At 37.1% G+C, this 22,797-nt stretch overlaps 2 protein-coding genes across 3 annotated transcripts in view; one reads left to right on the plus strand and one right to left on the minus strand.

Moving 5' to 3' along the window:
• Window positions 1-9,072, plus strand: part of NLRC4 (NLR family CARD domain containing 4) — a 46,381-nt gene extending 37,309 nt beyond the window's left edge. For both annotated transcript variants that reach the window (XM_058551485.1, XM_058551484.1), the window contains one exon: window positions 8,739-9,072. In XM_058551485.1, the coding sequence (XP_058407468.1) occupies window positions 8,739-9,031 (293 nt within the window). In that variant the 3' untranslated portion in view covers window positions 9,032-9,072. The remainder of the gene's footprint in view (window positions 1-8,738) is intronic.
• Window positions 9,073-11,465: 2,393 nt separating this feature from the next.
• SLC30A6 (solute carrier family 30 member 6) overlaps window positions 11,466-22,797 on the minus strand; it is a 48,912-nt gene continuing 37,580 nt past the window's right edge. The window contains exons 11-14 of the mRNA XM_058551491.1: window positions 20,865-20,967; window positions 19,947-19,994; window positions 18,887-18,955; window positions 11,466-13,128 (exon numbers count right to left, since the gene is read on the minus strand). Coding sequence (XP_058407474.1) covers window positions 12,628-13,128; window positions 18,887-18,955; window positions 19,947-19,994; window positions 20,865-20,967 — 721 coding nt within the window. The 3' untranslated portion in view covers window positions 11,466-12,627. The remainder of the gene's footprint in view (window positions 13,129-18,886; window positions 18,956-19,946; window positions 19,995-20,864; window positions 20,968-22,797) is intronic.

Raw genomic sequence — 22,797 nt, forward strand, 5'->3', positions numbered from 1 at the left:
TACATTAGCACTGTACTGCAACTGATGAAGTTATATGCCAGGGGGGTACAGGTTAGCAATTCTGATACTGCTATACATATACACTGGAATTGAATAGTTCAGTAAATGGATGGCAGGTGGTGGGAGCCAGGTTTCTCATTGTTGGGGTGGGAATTTAGAGCAAGATGAGGAGGCTAGAATGATCAATGTGGTAATGGATTAGAGTTGGAGACATCAGTATGAACTCATCTTATGTTTAGCTTAATAAAGATATAGATGGTTACATATAGAAATACGTACATATAGTATTTATACTTTTAAGTATATAAATATACAGTATATTTAAGTATATACTATATATAGTATACTATGTATACACTAATATATATGGAGATATATATGGATATACTAGTGTATACATAGTAAACTATGAGATAATAGAAAATATATATTGGTCTCTACCCTTGGTTCCTGGAACAGAGTTCCTGAAACCCTTTTAATTCCCTAAGTGATAAGAGAATTAGGAGCATCTCTTGTTCTAATATTTGGTCTTTGACCCCATCCCTGACACAGGGCTCCTAACACCCTTGTAAATTCCTAAGTGATAAGAGCACTAGGAGCACCTTTTGCTCTATTGAGGCAACTCTGGGTGGGCTCCTAAATAGGAACTGGTCACCAGAAAGACCAAGACATGATTAGAATCCTGGAAGTTTCAGCTCCACTCCCATCCTCCAGAGAAGGGAGGGGCTGGAAATGGAGTTAATAATTAATCATGCCTGTGGAACGAAGCCTCCATAAAACCTCAATAGTAGGGGGTTCAGAGAGCTTCCAGGTTGGCAAACACATCCACAACAGGAGGGTGATGCACCCCAACTCCCCATGGACAGAAACTGCTGTGTTCAGGACCCTCCCAGACCTCACCCCATGTATCTCTTCATCTAGCTGTTCACCTATATCCATTATCATATCCTTTAATAAACTGGTAAACATAAGTAAGTGTTTCCCTGAGTTCTGTGAGACGCTCTAGCAAATTAACTGAACCTGAGGAGGGGTCATGGGAACCTCTGATTTGCAGCCAAAGCAGACAGAAGTTGTGAGTAACCTTGGGACCTACTACTTGTGATTGGCATCTGAAGTAGGCTGGGAGCAGTCTTGTGGAACTGAGCCCTTTGTCTGTGGGATTTGACACTATCTTCAGTTAGTGTTAGAAATGAGTTCAATTGTATGACACCCAACTGGTATTGCAGAGAATTGCTTGGTGTGGGGAAAAACCTCCACATATTTGGTGACCAGAAGTGTCTGAAGTGTTTTGTATGAGTAGTAAAGGAGACGCACAGGAGACACACAGGAGAAACACAGGAGGTAGAATGAACTGAGTTTTTCTTACACATATACATACACATATTCTTTGCTCTGTCAGCTGAGAGGGCCTAGAAGCAATGACACCACAGAAGCAATGAGCACTCATAGTACCCAGATCTTAGTTTCTAATACCATTCTCCAATAAATGGAACCAGAGTGCTTTGACAAAATGGATAATTCTAGGACTGGGGAAATATATAAGATAAGATAAGCCTATATAAAATGTAAATATATAAGTAAATACAAATATAAGTAAAGATAAATATATAAGGTAAGCCTAGAGCTTCTTGTAGTACCAGAAAAGTAAGGAAGTGCTCAAAACAAACAAAAGACAAGCAAACAAAGAAACACCTACAATGATGGGAGTATGTCAAAATGACATAAGAGCCAACTAAAAGAGCTCACAGTGGCTAGCTGGAGCAATTTGAGCAACAAAATAAATAAAGTAGTATTAGGTTATATCCCAAAGCATAAAATAAATATCGATGAGTCCATATTGATATAAATAAATTATTGAATAAATAAATAAATGGTGAAGGAGACAAATCTCCTATGCGAAAAAATTCCAAATAATTACATAGATACTTTGCCCACAAGGAATGGAGCATAATTCCCACTACTTAAGTGTAGACTGCACATAGTGACTGCCTTAGTGGTAGTACAGAAAGGGGAGAAAAGAGCAGCTTTACAGTGGATAAACTTGACAAACACTACCTTAGCCAGGTGATCAAGGTTAACATTAGCAGTGATAAGTCATGTTGATAGTATCTACCCTGGACATGATGTGATGAAACTGGTACTTTACCTCTGTTATCTTCCTCCCCCAAATCCATAATTCCAGTCTAATCATGAGAAGAACATCAGACAAGTTCTAAGTGAGGGGACTTCTACAAAATATCTGACCAATATACCTCAAAACTGTCGAGATAATCAAAAACAAGGAGAGTCTGAGAAACTATCACAAGACAAGAGGTTCCATAAGGAGCCTAAGGAGACACGATGATTAAATGTAATATGATATCCTGGATGGGATCCTGGAACAGAAAAAGGACATTAGTAAAAACTAAGGAAATATTAATAAATTACGGACTTAAGTTAGTAAAGTATCAATATTGGTTCACTACTCTGAACAAATATGCCTTCCTAATGTAAGATGTTAATAATAGGGGAAGTTGGGTGTGGAGTGTATGGGAACTCTGTTCCATGTGTGCAATATTTTTGTAAATCTAAAACTATTCTAAAAAATACAGTTTATTAAAAAAATCAAAGGCCAAAAAGGAGTTACAATTATAGGTAAATCAGAGATTTAAAATATGTAGAAATCCATCAACTGTGATACCAACAAATTTGAAAACTTAGACAAAGAAGACATGTTTTTAGAAAAATATAATTTACCAAACTGATTCAAGAATTGGGGGGCTGGCCTAGTGGTGTAGTGATTGAGTTTGCACGCTCCACTTTGGCGGCCCAGGGTTTCCCAGGTTCGGACCCCGGGCACGGACCTATGCATCGCTTATCAAGCCATGCTGTGGCAGGCATCCCACATATAAAGCAGAGGAGGATGAGCACAGATGTTAGCCCAGCGCCAATCTTCCTCAGCAAAAAGAGGATTGGCAACAGATGTTAGCTCAGCTCAGGGCTAATCTTCCTCACCAAAAAAAAAAAAAAAAAGGAATTAGGAGAAAATCTAAATAACCCCATAACTATCTTATAAATTGAAGAATTGAATTTTTTTCCATAAAGAAAAAACTAAACTGAGATACATTTTTGGCAAGTTTCACCATTAAGCAAACCTTGTAGTAACAATTGTTACAGGCAAGATTACCTGGTGGATGCTAAAATCAGTGGGCAAAACTTTCAGGATATTAGTATCTTACCCAAGAGATTTATCAATTAAAAAAGGAAAAATAGCAACTTTATAATAGAAGCCCTTAAACAAGAAATTGACAGAAAGATATCTTGTGTTTATGGATTGGAAGACTTAATATTGTTAAGATGGCACTACTCCCCAAATTGATCTACAGATTCAAAGCAATCGCTATCAAAATCCCAGCTGGCTTCTTTGCAGAAATTGACAAGCTAATCCTAAAATTCATATGGAAATTCAAGGAACCCAGAAGAGCTAAAACAATCTTGAAAAAGTAGAACAAAGCTAAGGACATACACATTCCAATTTCAAAACTTACTACAAAGCTACAGTAATCAAGACAGTGTGGTACTGGAATAAGGATAGATATACAGATCACTGAATATCCACATCCACAAGAATGAATTTGGACCCCTACCTCACACCATATGTAAAAAATTAACTCAAAATGCATCAAAGATGTAAATTTAAGAGCTAAAACTATTTAAAAAGTTGAAGAAAATCTGGGAGTAAATTTTCATGACTTCAGGTTAGGCAAAGTCTTGGATGTGACAACCAAACACAAGTAAGAAAAGAAAAAAATAGATAAATTGGACTTCATCAAGATGACAAACAGTTGTGCTTCAAAGGACACCATCAAGAAAGTGAAAATGCAACCCACAGAATTGGAGAAAATTTTTGCAAATCATATAACTGATAAGAGACTACTCTCTAGAATACATAAAGACTTCTTACAACTCATTGATAAAAAGACAAATAACTCAATTTTTTAAATAGACAAAAGATTTGAATAGACCTTCTCCTAAAAAGATATACAAATGGCCAATAAACACCAAAAAAGATGTTCAACATCATTAGGATCAGGGAAATGCAAATCAAAGACACAATGAAATGCCTCTTTCCACCCACGAGGATGATTATAATAAAAAAGACAGAAAATAACAAGTATTGGCAAGGACATGGAGAAATTGGAACCCTCATATGCTGGTGATTGGAATGTGAAATGATGCAGCCGCTTAGGGAAACATTCTGGCAGTTCTTAAAAGGTTAAACATAGAGTTACCAATTCCAACCCAAGACAAATGAAAATATATGTCCACACAAAAACTTGTTAATAACATGTTTAATAGCACCAAAGTGGAAATAACCCACATGTCCATCACTAGTGAATGGATGAACAAAATGTATACCCCTACAAGAGTATCATTCAGCCATAAAAACGAATAAAGTATTGGACCATGCTATAACATGGATGAACCTTGAAAATATACTAAGTGAAAGAAACCAGTCACAAAAAACTACATATTGTATGATCCTATTTATATGAAATGTCCAAAATAGACAAATCTATAGTGACAGAAAGTAGATTAGTGGTTGCCAGGGTCTGTGAGGGGATGAGAGTGATTGCTAATGACTACAGTGTTTCTTTTTGGGGGGTGACTAAAATGTTCTGGAATTAAATAGTGACAACTTTGTGAATATACTAAAAATCACTGTAGTGTATACTTTGAAAGGGTGAATTTTATGGTATGTGGATTATATATCAAAAAATAATAAAAGTATAACCTAAGCAATATATTTTTTATACATACCATCTTTGTCAAAATCATATTTTTTAAAATACAAAAGATTGATAAACTCCACATCTGGAATAATAGTTCCTTTGGGTCAGGAAGGAGGCAGATGTGTAGAATAGGGGGATATCACATAGTAGGTCCAAGTTTTTGTTCTTGGGCTGGGTGATAGATTCATGAGTGAGTGAGTAGGTTAGTGGGTAAATTAGTGAGTGATCCAATTCTGAATACCTGAAGCCCATTAAAACAATAAATAAACACAATCTCTCTCAATATTTCCTGGCAGTCTTACTGTGCTTCTGCATGCAGCACTCCATGTAAACTATCTCAAACTTTATTCTCCTTAATCCACCAGTCTTTACTATTTCACAGTGGATGTGATTTTTTTTTTCTCTCTCTCTCCTCCTATCTAAGGGCAGTCTCTCTGCTCTAGCTGTGCAGGAGATCCCAGCCCTGCCCTCATTCCTATTCAGGGACATCATTTCATCAATTATGCCCCTCCTTACTGGCTCTTTCCTATCAGTTTTTTGTGTGTTTTTTTTTTTTTTTTTTTTTTTTTGCTGAGGAAGATTCACCCTGAGCTAACATCTGTGCCAATCTTCCTCTTTTTTGTATGTGGGTTGCTGCCACAGCATGGTCACTGACGAGTGGTGTAGATCCATGCCAGGGATCTGAACCCAGGCTGCCAAAGCAGACTGTGCCAAACTTAACCACTAGGCCACAGGGCCAACCCCCTCCTCTCAGTTTTTAAAGATGCTCAAATCTCTCCCATTTTAAATAAAACTCTTCCTGAATCCTATCTTCCTCCTATGGTTATCATTCTCTCTCCCCTCCCCTTCAAGGTAACAATAAAAAAAAAATTTATTTATTGTTGACAAAAATAACAAAAATTTATGTACCCCCTGTACATCTCCATTTCCTGATCATCTGTTACTTTCTACTCATTCCAGCTCACTCTCCACACACCTGCACATGGCTTAATTCAGTGGACACTTTTTCAAAATGTTTACCTTGAGCTTCTACTCAAGCAGGAGTAGGACATTTGACACTAAACACTCCCTCCTTTTCAAAATGTTCTCTTGATTTCCATGCCACCTTGGCTACTTCTCCATTTCCCTTGCAATGGCAATCCCTCCACCCAGATATTAAATCCTCCCAATTTTCCTTAGAGCTTGGGCCTAGGATCTCTGCTCTTCATCAGAGATTGCATTTGATATTAAATCTTTAATTGCCATTTTTTGATTATGACTCCCAAAATTTTGTTTCTAGCCCACCAGCAATCTGGGCCAACCAAATTAAAATTGTTGCTAGCTCAAGAATCTGTTTCACCTCTTCTAAGAAAATCCTTCTTTAAATGGCATCTTTCAATTTAAATGTTTGAGGCTGAACTCATCCAGCCTGTTCTCAAAAAGAGAACCATCACAACTGAACTCCATTATCCAGTTTGTTCTAAAAAAAAAAAAAAAAAGAACCATCATAGACCCTACTCATGTTCTAGAAGCTCTTTTGTAAATCCTGGGCCCAATCATTCTGGCACATGGATCCTGATATCATATTTTTATTTTCCAAGCACTATTTCTTGTTCTCCAAATGTACTTTTAAAAAAATAGCATCTTGGGGCCAGCCCGGTGGTGTAGTGGTTAAGTGCGCATGCTCCGCTGTGGCGGCCTGGGGTTCGTGGGTTCAGATCCTGAGTGCGCACTGACGCATCCCTTGTCAAGCCATGCTGTGGCGGCATCTCATATAAAGTAGAGGAAGATGGGCACGGGGGTTAGCCCAGGGCCAATCTTCCTTAGCAAAAAAAGAGGAGGATTGGCAATGGATGTTAGCTCAGGGCTAATCTTCCTCACACACACAAAAAAAGCATCTTATTTTTGTTGGGTAGATGCAGTAACTTTTTAGGATCTCTGAAAAGAATAAAGTTTTTCAAATTTGTTTTTCCCATTCCCTATGTTGTCTCATTTCTTGAGAGTTTTTTGTTTGGCTTTTAGTCTGTCTTCCTTGTTGGAGGCTGTTCTCACATCTCAGGTATTCCTGTATTGTTCTCTTCACATTTTAGAGTGAGGCACAAGTTGATAGGAAGCTCCGTGTGCCTGAGGGAAGGGGTGAATTTTCAACTGTTTAGCTTCACTGTGGGTGATCAGGAAAGCAAAATCGCTCTTTCTTTTATAGGGCCTTTTCTTGGAGGCAGTTCAATTTCTCCTGAGGAAAATTCCTTTAGTCTTCCTCCTGGGGCATATAAGCCCAATGGCCAGTGTTTTGGGAGCAAAATGAGGTTGGAAGGCCTATTGCCTTTGTGTGCTCCCAGGGCACCCTGATCTACCACAGCACCCATCACCCATATATAATGTATGTTTTCACACCAATGAGACAGGGACCATGTCTGTCCTTTTCACATGTCCCCAGCACCTAGCACAATCCATAGTACACAGTAGGCATTTGGAAATGTTTGCTGAATGAATAAATGGTAAGAGCTCTGGCTCAGGTGAACTACAGGGTGGTCTCTGCCAATACTAGAGTTTTGTTTAGGACGCAGGAACCCTTCAAGGATCAGAATCCTTCTACCCAGAGCACTTGAGATTTTGCCTGGAATTTGGATCGAGCCACTTGTATTCTTCACATCCCACGTATAGCCTAAAGCTCTAAATGTCAGATTCCTTTTCTCTCAGACCTAGTCTGCTCCTCGTGATGGCAAAAGCACTGCAAATTAACAAAATGCATGCGCTTGGATTATGGATTATGTTGCTTGTTCTTGGTTCCTGTGCTTGCATACATTCTAATAATTATCCAAGAAGCTCTCATATTAAGTGGACACCATTCTTAAACCTTAGCAGAAAGCCTGTATAAATAGCTTGCCCTCTAAGGGTAGAATGGGCTTTAAATTCTTCTTTGTTCAGTTCCTCTTAGGTGGTGAAATCTGTTCTGCTAGTCGAGAAGGAGAAAAGAAGTTGCTGTTTGAGGAAGGAGCCTTATATACAGACACTCCTGGCAAGCAGCATTTTGACTGAGTGCTTACCATGCTGGGAAGCACATGGAAAAGAGGCAGAGGCAGAAAGGACACGAACATGAGCTATAAGAGAGAGCAGAGAGAAAGCCACCCTACAAAGAATAAAGAAGGGCTCCTTATGGGAAGGAGGAAGAGGGAAGAAAGTGAGGCCCTATCTGAGCTAGGCTGGGCACAGGCTAAGCTGGTATAACAAGAGACCCAACTACACCACGGCTTACAGAACGGAGCGCTTTATTTCCCTCTTGTGTTAACAGTTCAGAGGTAAGCAGTCCAGGCAGGTGGGGTGACTTTGCTCCGTGCCTTCTTTCAGAAATCTCCTTTTTTAACTCTTCCATTCCTTAGGGTGTTAACTTTGACTTCATGGTCATGGCTAGGACATCCACTTGACCTTTGGAGGAGGTAGTTTAGAGCACCCTGTTCTGTAAGGAATGGAAGTTCCTGAAGAGTCTAGGGAGGGTTGGGAAAAAAACTAAAAAACCAAAAAACCCAAATCTTGAGATACTGAAGGAGTCTCACTTACTGAAGTTTACAGTTAGGAACATTCCATACCCAATGAAATAATAGTTACATGGTGTTTACTTCTCCAGGAGAGGAAATGACCTAATATTGTCAAAGTTTGAATCCAATTTTGAAAACAAGAACTGAATATTTAATAGCATCTCTCACACCTCAATTTTTAAGCAATCTTCTATTTCCTGGAAGAGTCAGGAAAAGGGAAAAAATATATAATTTATATTGGTTTGCTATACTAACTACTATTTATGAGATTCCCTTACACTTGAGGAAAAATATAATTTTTAAATACAATGGACCAGATTCACAGTCCCTGCCTTATCTATAGAGAATTGTAACTTCTTTCTGAAGTAAAACACTGGTCCAAATATGGCCATTTCTCCTAAAAAACTGTTTTGCTTCCAACTAACATACTTATTTCTATTTTTTTACTCAGGTGCATTTTTCAATAAGAACCCTCTGAAAAACCTCCAGCAGCTGGATTTGGCGGGAAATTGTGTGAGCAGTGATGGATGGCTTGCCTTCATGGGTGTTTTTGAGAATCTCAAGCAATTAGTGTTTTTTGACTTCAGTACCAAAAGATTTTTACCTGATGCAGCATTAGTCAGAAAACTTGGCCATGTGTTATCCAAGTTAACTTTTTTGCAAGAAGCTAGGCTTGTTGGGTGGCAATTTGATGATGATGATGTGAGTGTTATTAAAGGTAATTTTAAACTAGTAACTGCTTAAATAAAGGGCACCCTAAGCCCATGAATGCTCTGGGAATCTCATTACTTTCAGCCTGGTGATTTAAAAACCTTTGCTCATATAGTCCAAGAGTCTGCAAGTATATGGCAATCCATTATACACCTAAAAATTATCCTTCTCAACTATGTCTGCCTAATTTGTTCCTTCTAAACTTTCTCTTTCTTTACTGATATCAGGATCATGTGTGGCACCACTACCTCCTTAGCTGGCATCTTCCATGAAAATCTACTTTCTTAGTTTCACCATTTAGGAAAAAAGGAGGAAAAGAGGAGGATGGCAGGAACATGAAGCCAAAGAAGTGTAGGAAGTGGGAGGGAGTTTAATTTAATTACATGTGCAACAGTTCTGTGTCTCATCTCTCCTACTAGGATTATCCTACTTGAAGGGGACCCTTGTTCACCTTTGTGTTCCCCCTGTTCTCAAGAATAGCAAGTCCCCAAAATTGGTATATTGCACACACATTTACTTAGTACAGTGCCTGGCATGTACTGGACTCTCAACAAATATTTGCTAAATATGAGATATTTAAATTATCAATAAACAGCTATCGAATAAAGAAACAAGCAAAAATTATTTAAAACCAGAGAGAAAACTCCATGTACATTCTTTATTCAAACAGTTTAATTCAAACAATTTGGAATGTAAAAAGCATTTTCTTATATAAGAAGCACATCAGACCCCCAAATAAGATCAGCATTCTCTAGTCAAGCAAAAAATTGGCAGTTTATGAGCAGCTAAATCAGAGGCTTGAAATTCAGGTCCTCTCCAGTTGCTGATACATGTTTGTAATTCCAACTGTGACTTCAGAGATTAACGAAGAAAGAAAAAGTGTACCCCATTCTTTGTACCCTATGAAAACTAAGGGTACCCTGTCTTAATCTTTTCTCCAACACCCCAAAAAATAATCCTTCCCCACAAAGAAAGAAGTCTAAGATAAATCTGTTTAATTTAAACAGATTTAAGTCAAGGCAAGTCTGAAATAAACAAAAACTTAAATGGTGTTAGCCTGCGGTTTACCTTCTATTCTCGTGGCACCTCAAATTAATGGCTTGGGTGTTAGTGTAGGTAACACTTGGCCTGTATGTTGAGGTAGTCACTAGAAAGAAATTCTGGGCACAATATTCTGTTTAGCAAGTGGGCATATATTCTGCAGATTAGTCATAAAATTTTAGAGCTGACAGTTTACAGATCAACTAATTCATTCCCCACCCTAACTTTACAGATGAGAAAGCTCAGAGCAGTTCAATGACTTGTCCACGGTTTCAAAACTACTTACGTAGTGGCAGCATCAGGATTGGAATCCAAAGCTCTTGCCTTCCAGTCCAGTGTTTTTTCCATTACAATACAGTGATTTCTCAAACAGGGTTAATCACACTCCATGGAGCTTGTTCTTAATCACAAACAATGGGCCAAGGATTTAATTCAAATTCCCTTCTCAGTCTAGCTTCAAGTGACTCTGTGGCAAGATTTCCTAGTAAGGCTGCTGACTATAGGCCTATGCTGGCCAAATTTCTTGTTTCCATATCCAGAAGCTGGCCAGAGCTTGGCAAATAAGGTTTCTCTATGCAATACTACATGGACCAATGTCACCTGCACCTGCTGGCATTACAGAATTTCAGCAAGTAGAGCCAATTCCTTCAGAACCCACAGGCAACTTCTCAAATAGAGTAGGTGGGTATCAAAGCACCTTTGGTGGGACAACTGCACAGATTCTGCCTCGGAATAGGTGTTGAGGAAGTAGGCATTTAATCTCACACACAACTGTGTTTAGTACCTGGACAGTTTAAAAATCTCCGTGGAAATGGAGTCTTGCATAGGGCGGCAGCACATACCTCTGAATCACCACTCAGTACATGGCAGTTCTTCAGATTTCACACATGACCCAAATTCACATTTAGATGAGGTCAATGGAGGAAAAACCAACCTGTAATAGTAGACCAATAATACGTATAGTAATAGTTGGAGAACATAAGACAAGGAATAAGGAACAGGTTGCCTTATTGCATTCTACGAAGTTTCCTTTTCCCCAGCAGTCAAGGTAGTATGGGCTCTATTTCTTCAGCAGGTCAAATGCCTGAACAGAGCTGCAGATGTCAAAGACAGTGACCAACTCCTCACTGGGCAAAAGTTATCTGGAACATGGTCACTTATTAGCACAGGATGACTACAATTCTGCTTGACAGAGATGGCTTCTTGGATGTTTGTTATTCCACTGTGAAGAAATAGGATTTGGAAGTGTTGCTCATATTTAAAAGAGGATAAGTTGATTCAAGAAACTTGCAAATTCTACAAAAATGAAAATCGTCTGTAGATAGCTGGCTGATGGTGGAAAAGTCATAAATCTCCAGGAGTAGTGGATTCTAGGAGAGTTGAATCCACTCTCAGAAACCCCTTCTAAAACTCTAGTTATAAAACTCATGATAAAATGAAAGAAACCTTATAGGTAATTTGTGACTGCTGCTTGTTATACTTTTTGTAAGTCATACTGGCCATGTTGGAAAGTCCTGAACATTTGCATTTGGAAAATACTCAAAAAATAAAATAATCTACATGATTCTCACACTTCATCACAGTTAACAATTCACTATTTTGACAAAGCAAAACAAAATAAGTTAGAAACTGTCTGCTGCAGATCTAAGAATACTGTATTCTATAATCTAAGATACATTATGTTTTGGTAAAATTATATAATGTAAACTCAAATTGTGAAACTTTGAAAAGATATCAAATTCCATATTATGTAGGAAATTCCATATATTTTGGTAATATATTTGATACATTTTGTTAATAAAATGAGATATTAACAAGGCAACCGATGAATAGGTGACAAAAAAGATAAATTCACCATTATGTCATATTTGATTAAATGTAAGTCAGAAAACGGGGATTCTTTCATTGTACGTCACCAATGAATTTGGTATTCATTTAACCAAAATAAAACACTTTGAGAACCATGAACTATTTACAAATGCATTGAAATTTTTTAATGAGAAAAACTATTAAAAAATCGATAACTAAAATTTTTAAATTATGCTAGATAGTAGAATATGTTCTAAAATTTCTGATAAAATTTTGCTTTTACTTTGCAAGACATAATTCAGGAGGACTTCAAAGAAAAATGAGAAAAGCTATAAAAGAGACTTTTACTTTTAGAATGGATACTTTTTTCCTTTCCTAAAATATGTATCATCATTCAAGAAGCATGTTTATAAATTTCACTGAAGAAAATATTATATTTTTAATGTGACAGGCCTACTCTATCAAGTGGCTCTCTTACAAAGGTAATGTCATATCACACTGCAGTCAACTACAAAACCAAAGATAGCAATATTCAAATTTAGAGAAACACACTTTCTAAAGGAAGCCTATTTAAAGCCTATAACATTTAGAAGGTTCTCACTGCCCCAAATACATTTTACAAAAATATAGTTTCATTGGTTTCATGAAATGTGAACAAGGCTACTATTCTCCAACAGTTAGACTAAATGATTGAACAGTCAATGCAAAGTTGGATTACTAAATAAATTGGAAGTCAAGGAGTCAATATTCCTGATAAAAATAAATTAAATTAGAGCACATCATGGTCTTGGTTGTCCAATTCTATTGTTAGTTCCATATCTACTTGGTATATTTGTAAAACCAGTCCTGAATCCTTGAGTTGCTCCAATTCCTGGAACTCCAAGTCCTTGATTAAACATGCTGCTATAAGGTGTGTGTCCATGATTAAGACCCAAACCATAAGGTCTTGTTTGTGTGTTTAGAAGAATAACTGGGCTCACATTTTTTCCAGGGGTGTTAAATGAAAATTCTGGAGGTGGACTACTAGGTTTAGCTGGAGTTGATGTGACAGGGTTCAAATCATCAGTACCCTTTAAAGGAGGCATTGGGATTATGTGATGATCTGAAAAGTTTAGAACATTGGCTGCAACAGGCCCAGACAGTAAGGCAGGTCTAATCCAATCATCCTTGAAAATTTGAACAGTCAGAGTAGACACTAGAGTGTACAGCCTGTTGGTCACATGAGCAAGAACCATTTGTTCGTTTGCATCTCGTCGAATTCTTACATGCACTGATCCAGCCTAAAAGGGGCAGAATCATAAGAAAGAGACTGCTTAGAATTATACCTCTGAAAATTCCAATAGAAATGAACATTTTATTTATGATTTGGTTGTAACAGTACTTGGTATTTTCTTTAAAACAAGAGAAAGCTTAATGTCTTGACATCCTTTAAAGACTACTTAGCAATGATTATTAATGTAAAGAGTTAATGAAATAATTTGTGACTCTTTAAATAAAATGTAACTTTTTAAAAATACAGTCATGTGCTGCATAATGATGTTTTGGTCAATGATGGACTGCATATACAACAGTGGTCCCATAAGATTAGTACCGTATAGCCTAGGTGTGTAGTAGGCTATACCATCTACGTTTGTGTAAGTACACTCTATGATGTTTGCACAACAAGAAAATCGCCTAACGACACATTTCTCAGAATCCATCCCTGTCATTAAGCGACACGACTGTATTAAAAAAAAAGAGAGAAATCCATGTAGGAGGAAGACAAGCATGTAAAATACAAGGTAGAATATAATTGAAGCACATGAAAAATGCTCTGGAAGGGCAGAAAAGGTGGGTATTAATTCCAATCGAGGAAGACTTCAAAAGAAGATGGCATTTGATCTAGGGTTGATGGTTAAATGAAATTTCAAAAGGTGGAGACAGGCATTCTAAGCTGAAGGAATAGCAATTAAAATGCATGGCATGTTTGGGGAAGAATAAGCAATATTACTAATACATAAAGAAGTGCAAATATTTCAGGGGGTAGAAAAAGAATGAAAGAGAGAGAGAGAAAAGAAAGGAAAGAATGAAGGAAGGTAGGAGGATGGGGGAAACAGAAGGAAAAAAAATGGAAAGAAGAAAAAAAAATAGGTTGGTAATAATGTTAAAAAGAAAGGCTAGCAGAGGGCTCTAAAAATCATGACAAGGAGTTTTAACAGCAGCAATCACACAGAAGTAAAATACTCAGAGTTCAGAAAAACTATAGGTATGGCTGATGGGTAAACCGGTAGGAAATGAGTGCAACAATCTAGGTTAGAAATAAGGAGGGCTAAGACAGGACAAATACAGTGTGACCAGAGAGGCACAGATGGATTCATGATATTCTATGGGTTAGAAGTAGGAGGACTTGATACCCAACTGGATGCAATGGACGCGGGAGATGGATTAAAGATGATCTCAAGGTTTCTAACCTAGGTTACTAGTAAGACAGAGAGCACTAGGCATTACAATGATGGTTAAAGTATGCTTATTAACTTGAAAAGACGTTTATCACACATTACGTTTTTAATGTAGATAACAAAATAGTAGGTACAACAATGATGCTATTTTGGTTAAAACACACACACAGAAAAATACCAAGAATAACAGCAATTATCTCTAGGTTTTTATTCTCTTCTTTTTTACTTAGTTATAAATTTTAGTCTATCTAACAATCAGGTACTATTTATATAATAAAAACTTAAATTAAATAAAATATCCAGCAGATATTCCATGTTATTTTTTAGAGAAACTCAGATTTTCAAAAAAGAAAAAATTATAACAAAGCATAAACTGCACATAAATTAGCCAAACAGTTGCTTTGGTTACAATGTGTCTGAAGCTACAACTTGAGCAGAAATAAGAGAGCTACTGTCAATCATGAGATAGAGAAAATGTCTATATTGCTTGAATTTGACTTCTAGTTTATCACTTTTAGGTAAGACAAGCCATGTCTAGAAATCAAGTCATCTTTGATTTCTCCTTTTTTTTGCCAGTAGCATCTCACAGTCATGACTATAAAAAACTATATAATATAAAAGAGACTGTATCCTCTTTCAGTCTGATATGGAAATCAAAGTAATTAAAATAAGTGAAAACCATTTCCCAGTATGAGCTTGAACAGAGTCTCCTATGATTGTGGTGTTTGCATTTATCTATGGCTTCTGTGACAACTTTTCTTGGCAGCTCAAAAGCTTGTTTTATTCATTTCTTTGGTCTTAATCAGGAGCTACACTGGTGCGGTTGTTAGATGGCCAAGTTATGAATAGCTGAGATGATTGTATTTTTTGTGTTTATAAGCCACCCAGCTAAATAAACAGCTGTCTGCTGACTTATTAATATCAGTGCAATTAACAGAATGATTAAAAATGAACCAGAGGGGCTGGCCTGGTGGCATAGTGGTTAAGTTCGCGTGCTCTGCTCCGGCAGCCTGGGGTTCGCGGGTTCGGATCCTGGGTGCAGAACGCATTGCTCATCAAGCCATGCTGTGGCAGGTGTCCCACATATAAAGCAGAGGAAGATGGGCATGCACGGATGTTAGCCCAGGGCCAATCTTCCTCAGCAAAAAGAGGAGGATTGGCAACAGATGTTAGCTCAGGGCTGATCTTCCTCACCAAAAAAATAAATAAATAAAAATGAACTACATTACTGGGAGAATGTAAATTGGTATAGCCATTTTTGGAAAGTGATTTGGCAATTTGCATCAAAAGCCATAAAAAATGTGAATATCCTTTGACTCACAAAAATGAATCTTAAGGAATAATCATGGGCATGTGAGAAGATTATTCCACAAAAATGTTTATCCCAGCCTTGCTTATATGGGAAAAATGGAAAACAACTTGTTGATTAGGGGACTGATTAAATAAATTATGGCATATTCATATAATATAAAACTCTACAGCTATTAAAAGTTATGTTGAGATTCCTGGAAGATAGCAGCAGTGGTGGTACTTTTTTGAAACACCCTAATTATCCCCATAAAAACAGAGAAGCTAAGACAGCAAATCCAAAACCTACTATGGACAACATTTACAAAAAACTAGATAACATGGTACCTCTAAGAAACCCAAAGAAATACAAGCTATAAGACCTGCAAGGTATCAGCCTCTGTGGAGGAGGAAGCAATAGGGCATCTGACTGACCTAAAAACCCCAAAGCAGCCAACTGGTACTTAATGGAAATCTAGGACAGCAAATTTGAGAAAGGCAGGTGGGAAACTGGGAGAGGTTTTGCACATTTCAATAGTGGGTGAGTACACTGGGTCTGCAATAAGATATGAAGAGCTGGGGTAGTCTGAGCCCTATGAGCTCTCAAAAGCAACCAAGCAAAGCTCCCATCCAGTACAAAGCCCCACATTAAGAAGAAACAACTGAGAAGAGAATCCAAATTGAGCAGCACAGTAGAGACAAAGCATAGAGAAGGTTCAGATACAAATGGGAGAGGAGCAGAGCCAGAAGAAAGAAAGAACTTGCTCTTCATAGACTCACTGAAGAGGAAGCTGTAAAATCAGGAATTTAGATATACTACCCTAAACTCCTCCTTATTATAAAGTTCAGGAAAACTAGTATCACATAAAAAGGAGCAACAAAAGGACTGAATCCAAATCCCAAACAAATTTATTTTAAAAAAAAGAGAATTCAGAACAGACTATAAAAGATCTCCAGAAAAATTTACCTACAAAACTGATGAAAACTAGTGAGCATGACGCAGTCTATATAGAAACTGATATATAATAATGTACATGGAAATTACACATTATAAACCAACATGACCTCAATAAAATAATTTTTAAAAAAACTGATGAAAGCTATAACCTACTTTTCCAAACAAGCCAAAAAACATGAAACAAGAACAATATAAGTCAGAATTAGAAAACCTCAGACTGAGATGACAGAAATACAAGAAAAAAAGCACTTCAGAAATGAAGACTAAACTAGAAGGAATACAAAAGCAAATAAATACACAGGTATACTCTAAGAGAAATAAAAGGTGAAAAGAAGGAAAGTTTTAAAAATCAAAAGGAAATTGAGATAAGATAAATTGAGATAATAAGGAAACTAAGATAATAATTGAAAGAAAATAACACATACAAAAGAAAGGCAAAGATCCAACATGCTTACAATAGGAGTTCCCAAAGAAGGAAATCAAAGCAAGAGAACAGAATAAATATTAAGAACTATAATTAAAGAAAACTTTCCTGAAAGTTAAAAAAAAAATGTTTTTGACATAACATTATTGAGAGTATACTGCATACCTGAAATAATTGACTCAGCATGATCAACACCAAGACATATTCTAGTAAAACTACAGTACTTAAAAAAACATTGAGGGGCTGGCCCAGTGGCATAGTGGGTAACTTTGCACGTTCTGCTCCGGCAGTCTGGGCATCGCCATTTCGGCAGCCTAGGCTTCACCGCTTCAGATCCTGGGTCCAGACCTACTCACCGCTCCTCAGGCCATGCTGAGGTGGTGCCCCACAGAGAAGAGCTACAACTCTACAACTATGATACACAACTATGTACTGGGGCTTTAGGGAGCAAAAAACGAAAAAGAGGAAGATTGGGAACAGATGTTAGCGCAGGGCCAATCTTCCAATAAACAAACAAACAAACAAATAAACAAACAAACAAACATTGAGGGGAGCATCCAGGCAAAAAGATCAAATAACACATAATGAGGAAAAAAGACAGACTGTAAGTCATTAGGCTTTATTACTACTTTATGCTGGAGGTAAATGGAGTAACATATTTAAGAAACTCAAGGAAATAAAATACTCAGGACTTTATATCCAGCCCAACTGATTTTTAAGTATAACGTCCACAAACTGTTTTCAACATTCAAGAATTTAGGGAATATTTTCCCCAAGGGCCCTTCCTGAAGAATTTTACTAGAGAATGAGTTTTAGACATCCAAAATGACTAGAGAGGGGAAGGTAGAGATGAAGCAGCCATTTTTCTCCTAAAAGAGCATAAAGCTGAAACCAAAGGCTGCAAAGCAGTGACATCATTGAGCTGTTGGACCAACCCTAATCTGCCTACCTCTGAAATTTGTGTTATGTTAGAAAAATCAAATCCTATTTGTTTTTTCAAAAATGATATTGTAGAAGAGTAATATTAAATGACATAGAAAGCTGTTCATGATACACTAAGTGAAGAGAACAAATTATGAAGCAGCATGATCTCATTTTCTAAGCAGAGTAAATGTATTAAAATCCAAAATATCTACAGCAGTTTTCTCTATATGATAAGATTTTGGTGATTAATTATTTTTTTTCCTGGGTACTTTCCTGGATTTTCCTCATCATTCCTGACATAGGAATGAAACTATTGCATAATAAAGTCTCTCTGGTAATGAAGTCCAAATTGGATTAGAAAACATGGAATTTTATGCTGAAGCAAGTTGTGTCATTATAACTCTTCAACATATTCAGCAAAATCTCCAAAATTAGAACTGCAATTAAAAAGAAAATAATTGCACCTTTTACTTTCGCAACATTTTCATATTTAGCAATGTGTGACTACGGATTTGTCTTATCTGGACAGCCCAGTAGATCATTAACAGTAGTTTGAAAGGAAAAGAAAAGAAAAACATTCCTCAATTAATCACAATTAGGTTACTGAATCCATCTACATTTTAGACTCTATTGAACAGAAATGGGAATCAAAGACTCTATAAAAATTTTAAAGAAACAATTCTTTCAGGGTCGGCTCTGCAGCATAGCGGTTAGGTGCACGTGCTCCGCTGTTGGCGGCCCAGGTTCAGATCCCGGGTGCGCACTGATGCACCACTTGTCAGGCCATGCTGTGGAGGCGTCCCATATAAAGTGGAGGAAGATGGGCAGAGATGTTAGCCCAGGGCCAGTCTTCCTCAGCAAAAAGAGGAGGATTGGCATCGGATGTCAGCTCAGGGCTGATCTTTCTCACAAAAAAAAAAAAGAAAAGAAAAGAAACACTTCTTTTAATTTTAAAAATTATAAACTATGTTTTAAACTATAACTGAAGTAATATGTCAAAAACATACCAGTGAGCCAAAACCTAGGGTCCAAAAATGCTCATTTCGGACTTCCAAAACTCCATCCAAGGTAGACACCTAATCAAAAACAAAGAAATAGAGTTGTCTGTATTTGACAAGCCCAACACAGTTCAGTTACACTATGGACTTGCTCTATGCCTAGAAATGACATGGCCAAACCCTGCACGAGGACACTCATTAGCAGAGAAGTCCAAGACCACTCACTCAAGATACCATTTCTGCTTGTTCAGTACTGAGTCAAGGCCTTATTTTCCCAGTTTCTTGTCTGCACCAATCCTTCTAGAATTAGGTTTTTACTCCTCCCACCTCCACCTTGTTCAACAGTGTATGGTTCTTTTCATTTTATCACTATGGCATACATTTATATCCAGCACTTGTGGTATCAGATTTTGTTTTGTTTTGTTTTCTCCATCACTTCTTTCTCTGGATTCCTTCTAATAAATTTCTGCACAACACAAGATGCTATTTGGATGTTGGCCAAAAGGAAATTCCAAGGCCAGATATATAGTGTGTGGCCCATTTGTACAGTGGCACAGGCTCTACTACCTAAGACAAGTAGTCAGCCCTACTGGTAAAAGTGGCCTTTGTGATACTGACAAGCAATAGCTTAAAATACTCTCAACATCCAAATAATTCAATTATCTTATTCCTTCATTAGTTAACAGATAGAAATTTATAACAATACAAAGTCTAAACCCACAGATCAAGATGCTAGTTGGTAAAGCAATCAACATATAAAAGTGGCCCTTTAACTTAATCAAAATCCTAGGTTTGAATATAGAATCATAAAAATCACAGCATTTATATTGCTAATAGGGCAGTCTTTAGACCATTACCTTCCACATTTATTTCAAGTGAATTTGGCTTCCAGACTGAGCAATTCCTCAAATTTTTATACTTTTGTCACTGTTATATCTCTTACTGTGTTATTACAAAGAATACAAACTCTTCTAAAATAAAATTGGAGATAGAGTTGAATAAAGTATTATTTGTACCCACTCTTTGCATTCTCTAATTATAAATGATTTTATTTACTATTCTGTCTTACCTCTCTGATAAGTTTGTCCAACTGACCAATAACATGGGGTGGTGTGGTCTGGAGAAAAAATAAAATAAAATAAGAATCTAGGCAGATAAATTTTTTCAACAGTGGTCCTGAAACAAAAAAACATGGGGTTTTATACCAGCCTTTGCTTTGTTTGACATGTGCCCTATCATGGTGTAGGGAAGAGAGGTTTCAATTGGCCCCACTAGTGGGGCAACATAAGGAATCAGCCCGTGCTTATTTTTTATCTCACAAAGAAGATGCTATCTCTAGAACCAAATAAGCCTTAAAGAACCAACCAACGAACAAAAAAATCTTTAAGAAAGTACCATTTTGTATAGGGCATAGCTCTATACAACTATGACCTTATTGTTATCACTGCTTTTGGAGATGGAGATTCTACTCGTAAGTTTTAGAAAAGGCATGAGAGTAAACAAAAGGAAAAGCAGTGCTCGCATACACATTCAGTCCTGGGAAACTACCTTTCTATTCAGGTGCTTGTTTCAACAAGTAGTCATTTGTCATTCTTAATTTTAAGTTTGAAATTTAAAATTCTCACTGATTCAAGGGCAGGAAATAAGAAAACAATCATAACGAGATTATACAAAAGCCAAAGCACATTTATTAGGGGAAAATAAATATCTAAAAAAATCTTTAAGTAACATTGTTTTTACTTGAAACATTATTAGAGGCAAAAATGTTTTAATTTAATTTTGTCTTATAAATACAGAAAGATTTGTGTCTATTTCATGGGCCAATATAATTTTATCTGGTTCTTACTAAATAAATTTTAGAGATTATTGTTTGGCTTCATTTCCAAGAGGGCTAAAAATTTCACTATCTAGTAGAAGAATGCACACAATTTTATATCTGGTAGAAGAAGATGGCTGATATTAAGCATGAGCATTGAAAGACCCTTACCTGCAGTAATACTTTCCCACTGTACACGCTCATGGGATACATAGTGCCAAACGTCATCAGAGCAATGGCTATGGCAGAGGCAGTGTCTACAGCAAAATAATTACTAAAAGGAAAAAAAGAATTTTAAATCTTAAATGTATGCATCACTGGGCTTCTTACAATTCAATCTACCAAACATTAATTATCTAAAGCAACAAGACCATTTTATCACAATTGGCCACTATCAGCAATGGGAGCATTTCAAAGGAAAATAAGTTTTCAGAATCCTTTTTCACCAAAGTTTACTGGAAAATAACACATAATTATGTCAGTGTGAAGAGAGATGATGAAGGAAAAAAAATGTGAGCATTTCCCCACTATGTATTTTCAGTCAATCTACTTTTCAACTAGAAAGATTTCACATATATTCATTTGTTGTGACAAATAAAAACATTCAACTAGTAATTTCTGATACAGAGAGACTAATGGACTTCATCAGTGATTCTATAAATTTTCCTGTAAACAATACCTTTCCAATAATTACTATAAAAAAATTTCAAATTCCCTAGGAATTTTTCACAAAGTGAGATTCTCCAGGAATTTGTTCTAGCAACACTGTGACTGAGTGCAACATCTCATCCGTGGTTCAGATTGTTCTATTAACAAGACAGACCAAAATGCCAATGGTTACAAGCTGATAGTGCACTCTTTTTCACTTATCCCCCACATGCTGGGAATAGAAACATGAGTTAAGGCACAGTGGTTGCCTTTGAAATGGCAGGAGATACACATGTGAAAAACATAATAAAGCACTGTGGGTACAAAGGAGAAGTCCCTACAGGGTATCATGGATGCACAAAGGAGTAAGTGACAAGCTTACGGGGATAGGGATAATCCAGAAAGCCTAAATATAAAAAGAGGTGACATTTGAGCTGAGTCTTCAAAGATGAGATGACGGGAGAAAGATTTTGTAGACAGTGAAAGCACGTGCAAGGGCATGAAAATCCTGATGCAGCAACAAAACTATAAACAGTTAAGCACAGATAGATAGATGGCTAGTAAGGTTGGTAGGAGCTTTATCATGCTAATAACTCTTCATTTTTTAAATATGCAAAGGGGAGAATTTTGAAACAGGAAAACATTATGTCCAGGCTTGCAATTTTTAGTAATCACATTAGTAGCAAAACAGAAGATAACTAGAGATGTGTGAGAATGAAAATTAGAAAACCAGAAGACTATTCTAATTAGACCAAGAAAATGGTGATAAAGGCCTCAATTTGGGCAGCAGCAATGAGAATGGGAAAGAGGGACAGATAAATAAATATTACAAGGAAACATTAAACGAGACTAGGTGACAAGACTATTATTTACAATAGCCAAGACATAGAAAAAGTTACGTGTCCATAGACAGATGAATGGATAAAGAAAATGCGGTATGTATACACAATGGAATATTATTTAGAAGGAAATAATGCCATTTGCGACAACATGGATAGACCTTGAGGGCATTATGCTAAGTGAACTAAGTCAGACAGAGAAAGACAAATACTGTATTATCTCACTTATACATGGAATCTAAAAAATCGAACTCAAGAAACAGAACAGATTGGTGGTTGCCAGAAGCGGGGTTGGCAGGGGTAGGGGAAACGGGTGAGGGTGGTCAAAAGGTACAAACTTCCATTTATAAGATATGTACGTTCTGGGGATGTAACATACAGCACGGTGACTATAAAAAACTAAAAAACAAAAACCCCACAAAACTAGGTGACCAATTAGAACTGGCTTGGGGAGAAGCAAGAGGGGACTAGGGAGGGGGCCGGCCCAGTGGCGCAAGTGGTTAAGTGCTTGCGCTCCATGCAGCGGCCCGGGGTTCGCCGGTTCGGATCCTGGGCGTGCACCAACACACCACTTGTCAAGCCATGCTGTGGTGGTGTCCCATATACAGTAGAGGAAG

The sequence above is a fragment of the Diceros bicornis genome, chromosome 12 (assembly GCF_020826845.1).
Source record: "Diceros bicornis minor isolate mBicDic1 chromosome 12, mDicBic1.mat.cur, whole genome shotgun sequence".
In the NCBI taxonomy this organism is placed as follows: Eukaryota; Metazoa; Chordata; class Mammalia; order Perissodactyla; family Rhinocerotidae; genus Diceros; species Diceros bicornis.